At 35.5% G+C, this 14,623-nt stretch overlaps 1 protein-coding gene across 25 annotated transcripts in view; it reads left to right on the forward strand.

The window, feature by feature from the left end:
* Positions 1-14,623, forward strand: part of KCNMA1 (potassium calcium-activated channel subfamily M alpha 1) — a 425,369-nt gene that overhangs the window by 187,212 nt on the left and 223,534 nt on the right. For all 25 annotated transcript variants that reach the window (XM_077784567.1, XM_077784568.1, XM_077784570.1 and 22 more), the window contains exon 3: positions 4,307-4,368. In XM_077784567.1, coding sequence (XP_077640693.1) covers positions 4,307-4,368 — 62 coding nt within the window. The remainder of the gene's footprint in view (positions 1-4,306; positions 4,369-14,623) is intronic.

Raw genomic sequence — 14,623 nt, forward strand, 5'->3', positions numbered from 1 at the left:
AAGCAGGTGTGTCCTTAGAGTTTTTACAGTTTTCATTCCTGACAAATCTGGACAAGTCTGGACAAATTCTGTCTGTCTATAAAAGAACTAGAATTGATTTCTTGTTTGATGGTTAAAGGACATTTGGGGTTTATATTTAAGGTATTAAAATTTTCATCCAAGTTAGATCAAAACATGAAGCTGTTCGCATCTTTGTAGTGCAAATGTTTGTGTAACAAAAGTTTAATGGATCATTGAGATTTTAGCTTTATGTATATAGGAAATAGTGTTCTCCATAACTAATTATAAATGTAAAAATGAATGGGATTTTATTTAAAAAATATAGTTGATAAAACTATTATCTTATTAACAGAATTTACTGTGTGAATGTAGAAATGAAAACTAAGTGAATTTCAAAAAATACTAGTAACTAAAAACCTAGTATATTCTAAGGATTACAGTAGCCTTTGGGTTGAATAATTTAACCATAGAATAAGAGTTTGAAAGAAACATTTTTGAAGAACAGTACAGAACAGGTTGTTGTCAGAAGAAATAAGAACTCTCTGATGCCCAGAGGTGTTAGGGGTTACAGATTCCTGAAAGTTTTTTTCTTTTCACTGCATACTTCCTATTTTAATACTTAATTTTGGAGGAAAATAAAAAGAGATGATTATTCCTTTTTGATTTTCTGCTTTGCCTCTGGAGTTCTATGCTATTTTGTATTAATTATGTTTGGATAATTTAATCTTGTATAAGCAAGAATTTGCCTTTGAAACTTCAAAGAGTTCTGTTTCAACTTTCACAGAATGTTCAAGTGTTACAGGATATGAGAGACTGAAGTTCCTGCTCTGGAGTCCCTTCATGGCTCTTCATTATTAACTGTAGCCCTCCTGTCTAATGGACCAGCCTTTTCACTTTCCCTTTTTTCTTCAATAATGCAGTTATGGAGTTGTAGGGGGAACAGTGCCACCCCTTGGATTATCCCTTTGTTACACAGGCTGGGGCCTGGAAAATGAGCTTATTTAGGACAGTGTTTCTCAGAGTTGCTGCTTGCCTGCACTATTATTATGCTGTTACACCCTTATCAAAATTCCCCTTTTCTTCCTTCTCTTTTTTCTTTTTGTATTTGTTATGGATGCCTAAATTTTGACTGCAGTCAAAGTTCTTCTAGAGCATCTTGGACTCAGTCAAAACTTTTTTAGTTTTCCTTAGATGGATTTTATCTGCAGTTTCTCTGACTTGCCTCAAAAAGGCATTCTGTTGAAGTCTGGGGCTGGATTTTCTCTGTTCTTTATTTATGAAAGATTTAGGGATATGCAGCAACTATTCCATGTATTTCCCCCTTTTTCCTTTAGTCAGATTGGTGTTTATTTTTAATTTGTTAGTAAGTGCTTAGTCAGTATAGCTGTTAGCATATGAGTTCACATTTCTCAGTCTTCTACAAACAGGAAGCTATTATAAATTAAAGGATTCTTTTCTTCTGTACAGAAAGGTTATAATAGATGTGTAGCAATTGCAATGTTTTGGCAAATACATTGAAATAATAAACAAAGGAAGCAAACTTCTTGTCATGGCCTAGTTAACAAGAAAGGAAGTAATTATCTTCCCTCCCTCAGATTTTAATTGCTGTGAATTTGGGGTATGGCTCTATGTTTGTGACACCCCTCTAGCCTCGTAAGGTCTTTAAAACAGACATTATCTCCCCTGGCAGTCTAGGGAAGACTAGAGAAAACTCAGTAATTGTCATCCTGGGTCTGAATAACCAGGTTACATTCCACTTTCTTTAGATGGGCATACAGCTAAACCTTGCATCTGAGACATTATCATGTAGCATACAAGGGTTGGGGTTTGTTAAAATCTATTTCTTTGTTTTTTTTTTTTTTTTTAATTTTAGTATACCTTTAACCTGATTGGTTCAGGGTCTGCTTTTCCCACACAGCTGATAGTTTCAAATTCAGCTCAACTCCTCTGTCATGTAGCAAAGGAAAAATGTGTTTCTCATCTAGCAGGAAAGAGAAATGGCATTTAATGTTCCATTCTCTTCTGATACCCTTTCTGTGATTCTTTGAGTCATTATGTATCATGTTAGGTATGGGTTTCAAGGCAAGAGAAGATAAAATCAGTCTTGATTTAAAATCAGTATGTATGTATTACAGAAGGGTAATATTGTAGTCTTGCATACATACATATCTCACTATTTGGCATAGCATGGGAATCTGGAGCTGCTTGCAACAACAGATATTTGCATTTTAGTGGCAGTTACATGAACTGTCAGAGAACACTTAAATGCCCTAAGTGTTTTAGGAAGGTCTCACCCAGGATCTCTGTAACATTTAGGCAGCACAGTGACGATTAACAAAGGATTGGATATAACTGAATTGTAAAGCTGAATGAGTGTTATGCTGGATTTGTTCTGCAGAGCTCCTTTGGATAGGAGGCAATGGTTGGATGTTGTAACTCAAGACTTGCTATGTGAAAAGGAAAATAGAAGTCCTTTAAGTTTTACGAAGTCCTTGGATGTTTTGTGGAACTTGAAGGAATGTGAAGAGTATTTATAGAGTCCCAAATGGATTACAAGTTTAGTTTATCATATTTCATTTTCAGCATTAAGTTGCCATCTCAGCATTCTGCAACCCAAAACTCCTGCCATAGGGTAAATCTCTTCTGTCCTGTGGCTTTTTTGGGATTGTTTTTTACTTATTTTTTTTGCTTCTGTTATTTGTAAATTGTTTGCTTTTTATTGGTTGTTATTGTCGTTTCTTTTTCTTTTTCTTTCTTTGTCAAGAAAGAATTTAATAGTGTTTAATAGTATTTAATAATGGCTTTGAGGGTGCTGTTAGTATGAATGCAGGGTAAAACATTACCACTAATGCTTGACTTTAAATTATTTGAAAGTGAATAGCTATGTTTAAAACTGGTTTGGGAAAAGGCAAAATTTTTGCCAAAATTCTGAGCTCTGTGTTCTCAGGACAATCAGCACTCTTTAAAATTTTGTTTTTTAAAATTGAAGACTTTCTTTGAAAGGGATTGATAATAAATAATGGTGCAGATTTGATTCAGATTGAAACTGTAATTGTATGTAGCTTGGAATATTCCAACAGGTAGGGCAGTGTGTACATAATAATTTGCTTCCCACTATCTTAATTCAATGAAAAATGGGCCTTGGGATCACTGCTAATCATAATTTGGGTTATATTGTCAGATAACGATCCACAAGTTCTATTCACCACTATAATTTCTTGTGATGGTGAGACTCCTACCAGTTGATATGAATTTAATAGCTTATTTCACCTTGCAACACCTGTACACAATGAAAGAAGATTTAAACTCTCAATGTTAACAACGTAGTACACTTAGGTAGTAAAAATGTTATTTCAATTAATTTCATGCTTCAGTTCTTGAATTTGATGGACAGATCTCACTGGTTCAGGTGATAATGCATCAGACATGACAACAGATACTTGTACTCAGGCAAAATACCCTTTTTCAGAAAGACATTCACAAAGTAAAAACTGTTATGGTCAGCAAAATATAAAAGTAAGGAAAAATAATTTAAGCTTGCAGTTGAATAGTTATTTTAACAATTAGTAGTAATTATTTAATATCCATACATTAATGATTATTTTATTGTAAGGTATGTACATGTTTGATGTTGGCCATGAAGAACTTCAGAGTTTGGTTATGTAATAATTATTATACCTTGCTTCACATGCTGCCTTTACAGCATTTAGTGATAACTGGGGCAGAGGAATGTCTACATTGTTTCAGAAAGTCTATTTAGAATGAAAACCTTGTGTGTCCCCTCCTTGCACTGTGATCCTCAGTCAGGCTTGTTCAAAATACAGCAGCTTCAGAAAGAAGTCTGGAGCCTGTAATGTATCAAGCTATTTTTATTCCAGTACTCATGTGTAGCTTTAACAGTTAAGACTGTCAGCAAAAGTCATAACTGTCATGATGTGCTGCATCAAGTACTGCTTGAAACTGTTTGAAAGTTCACTGTAGTCTCTGTGGACGGGAGTGCATTCTAACAGTTTTCCTGTGGGTTTCACAGGCATAAATGGAAGTTTGGCCCCTCTTGGTTTATGCACCAATGAACAATCCTGAAGGATAGGTCTGGTAAAGCCAGATTGTTTGTCTCTTTTTTAATTAAAGAAAGAAGCATTCTATGATAATATATAATGTTTGAAGCTCAAGTAGGACTGATTTTCTAAAGAAAATCAGTCCTGAAATTAAACTAGCTTATGATTTTTTTTTTTTTTTTTTTTGGTATGTAAAAGAATAAATGGTTAATGTTGTTAAATAATTACTCTTTTCTTTTCTTTTGTAGGTTGTCTTAGTCTTCGCTCTTAGTATTGGTGCTCTTGTAATATACTTCATAGATTCATCAAAGTGAGTATTTGAGTTCATTTTCCTTTCTCTCCTTTCCTGCAGCAATTATACATCTTTGAATTTCTCCATTCATCTACTTCAAATCAGTGCTTGGTCTCATCGCCTGAGTGCAAAGAACTTTATAATAGCAAAGGTTCTAGAAAATAAACTCAACAATGGGAAAAATATTGTATAAACTAAAGTGAACGCAATCACATTGGATCTGTAGAATGGAGAGGAAAGCTACTTTTGTGTATTGATAGGATACATAGTATTGCAAAATTACAGTTTTTATATTCATTATGCATGTAGAATCTTTCAAAATCAAGACTAGGATGAAAGATACAGGCTAAAAATATTTGTCAGAAAATTGCAGTTTGGAGAAGGAAAAAAGCATCTGGGGAGCCTGGCAAGAACACTTCTGAAAACCTCGGCATGAATTAGACAGTAGGAGCATTGTATCTTGCATCTCTGTATTTCCAGCTTCTGAGTGTGATAGGTTTCTACCAAGATAAGGTGAATGACTAATAGTCTGCAAAGCATCTCAGTATTCTTTAGGTTTACTCTGCTGTTATCATACAGTGCTGTGGTTTTGGCCAGGCAGTAGAAGATTTCATCAGGTGGTTAGATACAAAGGAGGGTAACTTGGGCCATACTCTGATATTGTTCACACTCCACCCTTGTGTTCACATGGAGCTGGGCACTGTCAGTGCTGTAATAGGCACAGTGGTAGCCTAACACAGAAGAAACAAATAAAAAGGGACTTAAAAAATATTCTTCCTTGAATACAATTCTTTTGGGAGAGTGATATTCTGAAGAATCAATAGCAATTTAAAGTTCTATGATGATATGCTTACTGTTTTCCTCTGAACTAGTTTAAAGCTTTCCATTACTGCAACAGTCAAGATTGTATGCCAAAGTCAGTCCATGTGAGCCTGCCTACTGTCTGTAATGGTGCTAGTAATGTTCTAAAACAGCCGTTCTGTGACTCAGAAAATCAGACATTCCATTGTTGACATCTGTACATCCTGATATTTAGGAAGGTGGTGGCACCACCAAAAGACATTCTTGGCTGTGTGGATGCCAGCTCTGTATTGTGCAAGTTTGAAGCCATAGATATGTCAAATATAATACAAATAAATGAAGCAGAGATTTTCTTTGTGTAGAGGAGTTAAGTGGTGGGAAAACTCAAGTTCTGTCTTGAGCTCTCTTGAAGTGAGGACAATTGGTTTTCCTTCTTAGCATTGCAATGAGTGTTTCTGTTAATTTTAGAAACTGTTCCTTAATACATCAGCACTGAAGTACATAAAGTGGTCCCTTTCTGAAGACCTTTGTAAGACTTTCTAAAGCACAGTGGCAAAGCTTCTGGATGCCTGATATTTCCAGATCAAAAGGGTGAAGCAGATTAAAACTTGTTTTTACTTACGTTTCAATTTCAGATCAACTACAGCTATGTGTCGGGGTAATTGTTTTTTTGTGAAGCTAATGGAATATATGATGAATTTTAGGCACTGCATTTTTGAGACTTTGATTGTTTTCCTCAAGGAGAGCAAAGCTGACAACATGGGAGAGTCTCTGGGATGCTTGAGCTTTCTTTGGGCCACCCAATCCATGTACTGCTACCAGTTTATTGATTGCTTGATCAAAAAGTGTTTTAACTGGGCACTTCTCTTGGTTTTCAGTCAATGTTTAATTCATGCTGCAGTTTAAATTCAGGAACCTGAAGTTAGCATACTGTACTTGCACACTTTTTCTTCAGTTTCTCCTTCTTTCTCCCCTCTTACCCTTCTTTAGTTCTACACACATATCTTTGTATTTTCTGATTTTTTTTCTGAATGCCTTTTTTTTTTTTTTGTGATTAATTAATGTATATCTCAGATCCCCAAAGGGAAACATTCTGCTGTATTTTATTCTGCTGACCTGACACCCATTTCAGCAATGCAGAATCAAATACAGTGGTATGTCAGTCTATTTAAGATCTGCAAGTGCATGCTTGGAAAGAAGTAATTCCTTTGAAAATTTGGACAAACAGGAAATAATGAAGGTAGGCTGAGAGGAATGTTTGTGGTATCCTCAACAAAGCAGCTGGAACAAGAGAGACCACAGCTTGCCCAGGATCAGTGGGGGCCAATAGGCTCTGAGACTCCCACCAGAGAGATGGTGACATGCACCAGGGTGTGCTTTCCCTCAATGCATTCCAGAGCTGCTGTGTTCTGCCCGGGCCATGCACTCTCACCTGCTACTGGCTCTTACATGGAGAGTTAGAAAAATTGTGTCTTCAATCCAAAGCTGAAGAGTGCAAGTGTGAGCAGTTGTCTAATAGATCTTGGCAGTGATCTATTCATCCATGACCCTTAATCTGTCTATAGATTTATAGATGCAATGATAGTATGTCCACAAATGAATCTGGATGACTTTGATCAAAGGAGCATCAAAAAAGATGGGAAAAACAACATTTCATTATATACTGAAGGGAAGAGTGAAAAGACCATAGAGTTTTTACAGGCAAGTCATGATTAATTGTATGAAGGCTGAATTGAAGTATGAAGGTTGTCATAGCTGTTGAGAGGAGGGTGAGCTAAGAGCATTTTTATATTACCCAGTTAAACACTCTACCAGAGTAGTATCAGATAAAATGGCACATCCAGTGCAATGCTCTTTGGAGAGATCTGAGCTCAGAAAATGGTACAGCTTCAACATCCCCCATGCCAGTTAGTCCTACATCTCAGCTGAGAAAATCAAGTAGTTTTGTGTTGCTGTAAAATATTTCTGTATTGATTCTGTTTCTGGTACAAACTTTGATGATAAACTTACCACTGCATCAGCAGCAGTATCAGAGCAGAGTTATGACCCAGCCCAGAGCAGCTCCACATGTGACACCTGGCAGAAGGCCCTGGCAGGATTGTAGAGCAGCTCCCAAAGGCACATGGGTGCTGCTGGTCCAGCCCTGCTCTCCAGGAGGGAGCACAGGAATGAGTTGTGAGGCTCCATCTGGTGATGGAGACTCCAAAAGCAGCTGTTGTCCTAACCCAGCTCATAAATCCCTTCTGCAGCATACTTCATCACAAAAAATTCACAGTTATGATCATATGCATCCCCTTTGTGCTTTTCACAAATGTGTCTATTCTTAGTCAAATGTGACTTTCCTTAAAGGTTTATATGTTTCTAAAACTATCAGAAAATATGCTACATACCCTCCACAGCTCCATACCCCTTTCATCAGTGCTATGACAAGAGAGAGAGCACAAAAAGATACTTGTTATAAGAAAGATGGAAACACCTTTAAGTGTTAAAGCCACCTTGACATGATTGCAACTTCAGTGCTGACATTGTGACTACTGCATCATTCTTCTTCTTTTGATCCAGCTTTTATTATATGTAAAAAGTATCCCCCTATATATCTGCCTGCATAAAAGTTCACTTTTAAAGACACATATTAATTGTATTTTTGTGTTTTTTTCTGTATGTGGATGACTTTTTGAAAGACTTGATTCCCTTCAGGAAGATGTTTTTTTTGTGCTTCTTCTGTCTCCCATGGTATCTTTGAGTTCATTTTTTTCTTTATTATTTAGGGTGAAGCAAGTCTGTCTCACCTATGCTAACAGTTAGACTTTATTATTCCAACTTAGGTGCTTTTGTCCACTTGTTTAGTAGCAATTTAGCTGGAAATGTGTCAGAGATACTATATTAGAACTTGCTTAACAAAACAATGCACCATGAGAAGTCTGGTCTCTTGTTTTGGAGGATTCATGCTGGTTTCTTGCCATTGCATGTGAATAAATTAGGAAGGAAGGATGCATTGGAAATCTATATATTTTGTTTGAGAAGTTTCCTGTGTGACAGCACAAGAGTCATTAGCAAATTCTCTTGCAAAGTCTTACTAGAAAATTTTTTCTTTTCCATAAAAGTAGCACTTTGTTTCAGGTCCTTATGAATTCTCTTATGTTGTGAGAACATTTGAGGATAAGCTGTGGTAGTGTACTGTTTGGCTTTCCTGCTTGCTTGCTACTGCTTCTGTGTTTTGTCTTTTGAAAGACATTTGATTTTGCTCAGCAAAATCTTCTACAAAAATATTGCAGGCTTGGTGAGGATGATTTCTTTAAATTTATTACAGATACAGTGTTACTGCCCAGGAGAATTCACATCTTTTTCATTTGTGTAGTCCGTGTTACCCCTCTTACAGATATGTATGAGGTATGAAGTTTATCTGAATAGTTCAGTGAGTCTGGGTAAACATAAACACTCAAGTGGCTTTAGATACCAATCTCATTTTCATTACAAACCATTGAACTTTTCCATATTAACTGGAATAATCTGCAAAACATTTTGATGATTCCTTCTTGGTTTCATAGCCCTTCAAGGAAATAGCCATTTTAATTTCATGTGCAAATCAACAATGCTACATCTGAATTTTGAGTGGATCTCATTGGCCTGATGTATAAAGAATGAAGATAAGTCTAATACGATCAAAATCAGTTTGTAGAAAAAGTTCGGTTTGAGCTTTGATCTTATTATAATTTTCAGGTTACAGTTTGGTTTTCTGAATCTATTACTTCTTTTCAATTTACAAGACATAGAAAAGTAAAAGATTGATTTTTTTTTTTCCCCTCAAGTAACCAGTTTTGGGGCTGTGGTATATCATTTTGCTGAGGATATCCTGTGCAGTTCCTGGTTCTGTACTCTGAAGTATGTATTTACCAGTATCTTGAGTGTGTACAGATTTTACATAGCCTTTCAATCTTCATATTTGAGGAGTTAAATAGCACTTAAATTGTATTAAACTTTGTTTCACGCTTTCCTGCTTATAGTGAAAACTACTCATGCAAAAGTATTTTAATTATGTTTATAAAGTTTGTCTTAGTACACTCATTAACCCACACTAAGTGGCTACAGGAGCATTCCTTCATACTAAGTATGCAGTAGAGTTTATATATATATATATATATATATATATATATATATATATATATATATATATATATATATATATATAGTTTTTTTGTGATGCTTCACTAAGAGATGTAGAAATTGACTTAAAATCTGGGATCTGGTTCAAGGAAGTGCTGTTAGATTATGTTTACTATTGCTGAAATTGATAAAATTACAGTAGTCTATGTCTTGGCAAGTAGATTAAAACAGTATTGTTCCTTGCATTCTCGGGAGGGAAGTCTCCCACAGTGTCTTGCAGCTGGTAGCATTGTAAAATTTTAATATTTTGCTAATTTTAATTTTGTTAACATTGCATCAGTTTCTGGCCATTTCTTTGAGCTGATAAATTTTGTTCCATGACAAAGGAAATCCAGTTATATGTGTTGTTTTCACTTCTTTTTTGCATAAAAAGGGAAAAAGAAACTTTTAATTCCCCTTGATTTTATTAACTGCTTACTTGTCAAATGGAGTGATAGGTGTAATTTTCTGATTCAAAGAAAATTTAGCTTAAATACATAAGTGAATTTCTTGTGAAATTCACTTACATATTTAAGCTTCATTTATTTTGAAGTAGCTTGTGTTTTAGTATTATAACACAACTGCAACTTCAGTTGTTCCTACTGATGATTTTCAGCAAATAACGAAATCTGTGGTTCATAAAGCCTCAGTCAATACCCTTTAAACTGATACATCATCAAATAAGATTTTTGGTTATAAGTATTTTAATTCTATCTTTACTGTGTTTGTAGTCAGTACTGAGTGTACACCATTATTGCTTTAATTGAAAAGTGATTTCTAGAAGAAAGCCTTATTTGTGACAATGAACTTTAATTTTCTTCACTGCTCTGCAGATTTTCCTGGGAAAGTGTCCATAGCTAAGATTCATTGCTTTCATTAGTATGCTACAGATGAAGCCAGGTGGGTGTGCAGCTCAATGCATGGCCTCTGCAGGCAACTGAATACCAGGATGATTGAAGGTCTTTGTTAGGCACAGATGGTGTTAATTATGAGTCAAATCCAGCAACAGCAGTGATAAGATTATTATAAGGCAAAAACCAAAAGAAACAGGGCACAGTGGAGGCAAAATACCACCTGGTAATAATTCTCCATGTGTTACTATGCACTTGCCTCTCTAGGACAAAGGGATTAGGTATGATTATATGTCTCCTAGTCTTGTTGTTAGACATTGTCCCTTAACCACCAATTGTGTGTTGTCTTGAATTATTAAAAAATCTGGATGTAGTGAGTCATACTGAAAAATTAGATGCATGATTTATGTACTATCCATCTCTTAGCTCAGTGTTTGCATTCATTCTCTGACATGTTCAGAGAGCTTGAGTTTGGCAAATTATATGCAGATAAAATTTGTAAAACACTACCTGCACAACTCCTCCAATCTATTTAGGAGATTATAATAATGAGTAAAGGGAATTCCTCTGTATGTGTTGAAATAACATTGGATTACACTGATTTTCACTAGTGGTATGGAGTCAGTGGTTAGGCAATATGGAAATATTCAGAGTTCTCTAGACAAACCACTGTAATGAAGTTTCTGTTAATCAGTGCCAGTAGTTTGTGTTTGCTCAATAATGAAAATGAATTGTTGCAAATGAATTAAATGAGTAACACTGTGAATGAATTTCAGATAAAATGGCAAACAAAAATAGAGTTCCTTTCATAATAATCGACAAATCAGGCTCTGGGGAAATTTTTGGGTGTCGTTTTTATTCTTTGGTTTCTACAGAAATTCTTAGTAATTGTGGTGCACATTCTTGATGATGTGATAAATTCCAATGGGATTACTTTTCTGAATTGCTGGGCTTTGTAAAAGATCCCAGTAACTGTCACTGAGTACTTTTGAGTAGGGCTTGGCTCTCTTAACACCTGAAGGAGGCTCCTTCAGGTATTTATAGATGTTGGTAAGATTTTTTAAGCCTAAGTCAGACAAAAGAGTCTCAGCCCTCCTCATATGACAGGACTCTAGTCCCTTTACATTGTTGTGCCTTTCAGTGGTCTCACTCCCCCGTGTCTATGTCTTCATGCTGGAGACACATTTCCTAAAGCAGCCTGGAAAGTTCTGCTGACCTTCGTTGCTGCAAGAGCCCATGGCTGGCTTAGAGTGAACTACTCGACTCAGGTCATTTTCTGCAAAGCTGCTTTCCAGCTGCAGCCATTTGCATGCTGTGCTAAGGAATCACTGAAGCTCAAGTTTGTATAATTTTATTATTCCAAAAATAAATCAGTAATCTTAATCTGAAATAGTAAAACTGTATGTGCAGTGATATTTACTGACTTTATTTGTATGAAAATGCTGCTAGATAGGCCTTTAAGTAAATATCTGTCACTTAAATTAATGTGTTTATACTGAACATAACAGGCTTAAGAGTTTGATCATTAAATAGCTAAGTCCTCATTTTTAAATAAGCAAATTCTCATATGGTTTAAAGTCTTGTCATCTCTTAGACAAATGAGAATACTGTATTTCAGGAATCAGATCCTTCCTTTTTAAGGGTTAGGTGGAATGTATTAATTTTTTTAAACATTTGGCCATTAGTTTTTCCTTCTCCAGTTTCTAGATAATTGGCAGAAATCTGATTTCAATATAGGCAAAAATCTGTATCACTGGCACATTGTTAAGACAGTACTTTTTTAGGAGAGCAAGACATGCTGCTCTCTCAAATTTCTCTCTTTGAAGAATGAATGGAGCAAATTAATGGAAATGGAGGTCTGATTTAGGTGTTGTCTAATTTGAATAGCTTGTTAGCTATATTTACATTGTAAGGCTTTTTCAAAGAAGCAGGACTTTATACTAAAATGTCACACCCTGTGGTGTAGGGAGGGCAGTCATGGCACTGTTCCAATAGGTAAAAGGATTGTTACTCAAAGGTTATTCTCTATAAGGTTTGGAGAAATGATAAAGTCTATATAATTTGTGACTTTTCAGAATTAGTTTGAAACTTAAGGAAAGTTTGATTGCTGTGACAGTGGTGAAATATTGGAAAAGGATTGGAAAAATTATAGGATGATCATGGAATTTCCTGCATCACTGGTATTTGGCCGTATGCAAGTTATACTTGGTGATATTTTGGTTGGTAGGATGTTGGAATATATGATTATTATGTCTTCTGCAATGTAAACCTGACTATGTGGCCTGGGAGGCTAGAAGGAAAAAAGGACCACTTTGTTGCTCTGAAGATCTAAGCCTGCAAGAGTGGTAATATACAATTTCAATCTTACAGGAATATTTCTTTGCCTAAATATGTCATGGATAAAAAGTGAGCATTTAACACCTTCATCTTTTGTAAGAGATTTTCTTATTGCTATTATTATAAACTCAGGGACTCTCAGAAGACAAAATGGATCCAAGCCCAAGGAAGATGAGTGATCCTAGCTCAAGGCAGACTCTGTTTTGATAACATGCTGCTTTGCAGTTCAAAGCCACGATTACCTAGCTAAGACTTTAGTCATTTAGTGAGGCTTATCTGTGAATGTTTTTTTTTGTTTGGTTGGTTCTTTTTTTTTTTTTTTTTTTTTTTTTAATCTGGAGGCTGTGTGTAGACATACATGAATGTTTCTGGGAATTTGGTGTTAGATGATAGCATTTTATTTCTTGTCTGAAAATTAATAACAAATACAAGAAATATTTTTGTTTTGCCATGAGGCAGAAAATTCTTTTTCCCCCCTACTGTGTTCCAAGTCCATTCTGACACCATAAATGACACAAGTGGCATTTATAGCAATGAGTTTACTTCTTGCTCTGGAGCTGTTGGCAAGGAATAAATTTAAACATGGATGTTATGATATGCTTTTGAGTCAAATTCTTTTCTCTTTGCTGAGGGGTGGTTTGGTTTTGTATGCTGTTATGCTTCATATGGGATACCTGTACTCCTTCAAGTAGGAGGGGCAAGGCAGTGGCTTGACAAAGGCTGTAGCAGATTTTTGCCTCACCTGGTAGGTTTTCTCCAATCAAATGCCCATTGTTAAAGGGCATTTGAATAACACTGGCATTCAACCCTCCTCTGTGCCAAACTGCATCTTTATTTTCCAATAAATTGCTTCTGCTTTTGTGTGCTGAGAAATCCAAAGGCATCAGGTTAAACATCAGGCTGAAAAAGAACTGAAAATTGACAGCTGCTTCTAGTTGATTCCTGGCAGTCTTCATTGATTTCTAGTTCTGTTTTGGGAAGATTATTCCCATCTGCTCTAAATTCCATTAGCTTCTGTAGAGCAGGATCTCACAGTCTGATTTGTGCAAGAGTTATGTCTTTCACCTGAAGGTTCACCTGAAGGCAGATGTCTGGCATAATCAGGCATGTTTAGAAAACCATACTTATAAACGATGCTTTAAGTTCAGGAGTTTATCCTCTGCTGCCCTGCTTGCATAAATCTTGCATTAGTTTTGATACCATATGCAATTCATATCTCTGCATGAACTCAAGTTTCTGACTCCAGTGAAACCAGAGTTTTAAAAGTTATGTCTGTTATCTAAAAAACCCAGAACCAGTGTCCTTTTTAAAATTCTACCCATGACTATGGATAAAAAATGATAGTAATAGAACAGTTTCTCATTCCTGTGGCTTGCTGGTCTTTTAAATTTATATTTATTTTGAAAACTATATTTGTGTTGCAGCACTACATGTTATGTAGCATCTGAAGCACAAGCTTGCTTGCTGGCATGAATTACAATTTACTAATTATTGTTGTCTCTGAATAATAATTTACTGTTTCTAGAGCATCAATAAAGTAAGATTATTGACACTGTTATGCTTACATATGCATTTTTTTAATAATGACTTAGATCTGACTTAAGAAATATGGATTAAAAAAATTTAGATTAGCATTTATTTGCTTAGATTTAATAGCTTAGGTTCTGGTAACTTTCACTCAAAAGAAGTTTTCAGGAAACCTGTCATGTGTTGGTTTACACAACCTACACAATAATTTGAAGGTCAGTTTGTGTAAGGAAACTGTATAAATCACATTTATGGCCTGCTCAGTTTCACTTCTCTGTTTTCATAAACTCATACCGTGTTGCTTGATGTTTCCAGTATTGCTACAGGAACATATTCTTAAATTACAATTCAAATTATTTCGAAAACCCTACCAGTGTATAATTAATATACAGGTTAGAATCTTTCTTTCTTTTTTTCTCTTTCCAAATGAATTGTCTGCATTTTTTGTTTCATACCACAGCATCTGACAATGCATCTGCAAATATTTTGTCCCATGCTTTCTTTCCCTGTAGACAGATTAGTTGTGCACACTGAACTAGAAGCATTCTTCCTTAGTACTGGACAAATTCCCAAATCTATATAATCTAAAAGAGGAGATAACTCAGATGAGGTTT

The sequence above is a fragment of the Lonchura striata genome, chromosome 7, assembly GCF_046129695.1.
Source record: "Lonchura striata isolate bLonStr1 chromosome 7, bLonStr1.mat, whole genome shotgun sequence".
NCBI lineage: Eukaryota > Metazoa > Chordata > Aves > Passeriformes > Estrildidae > Lonchura > Lonchura striata.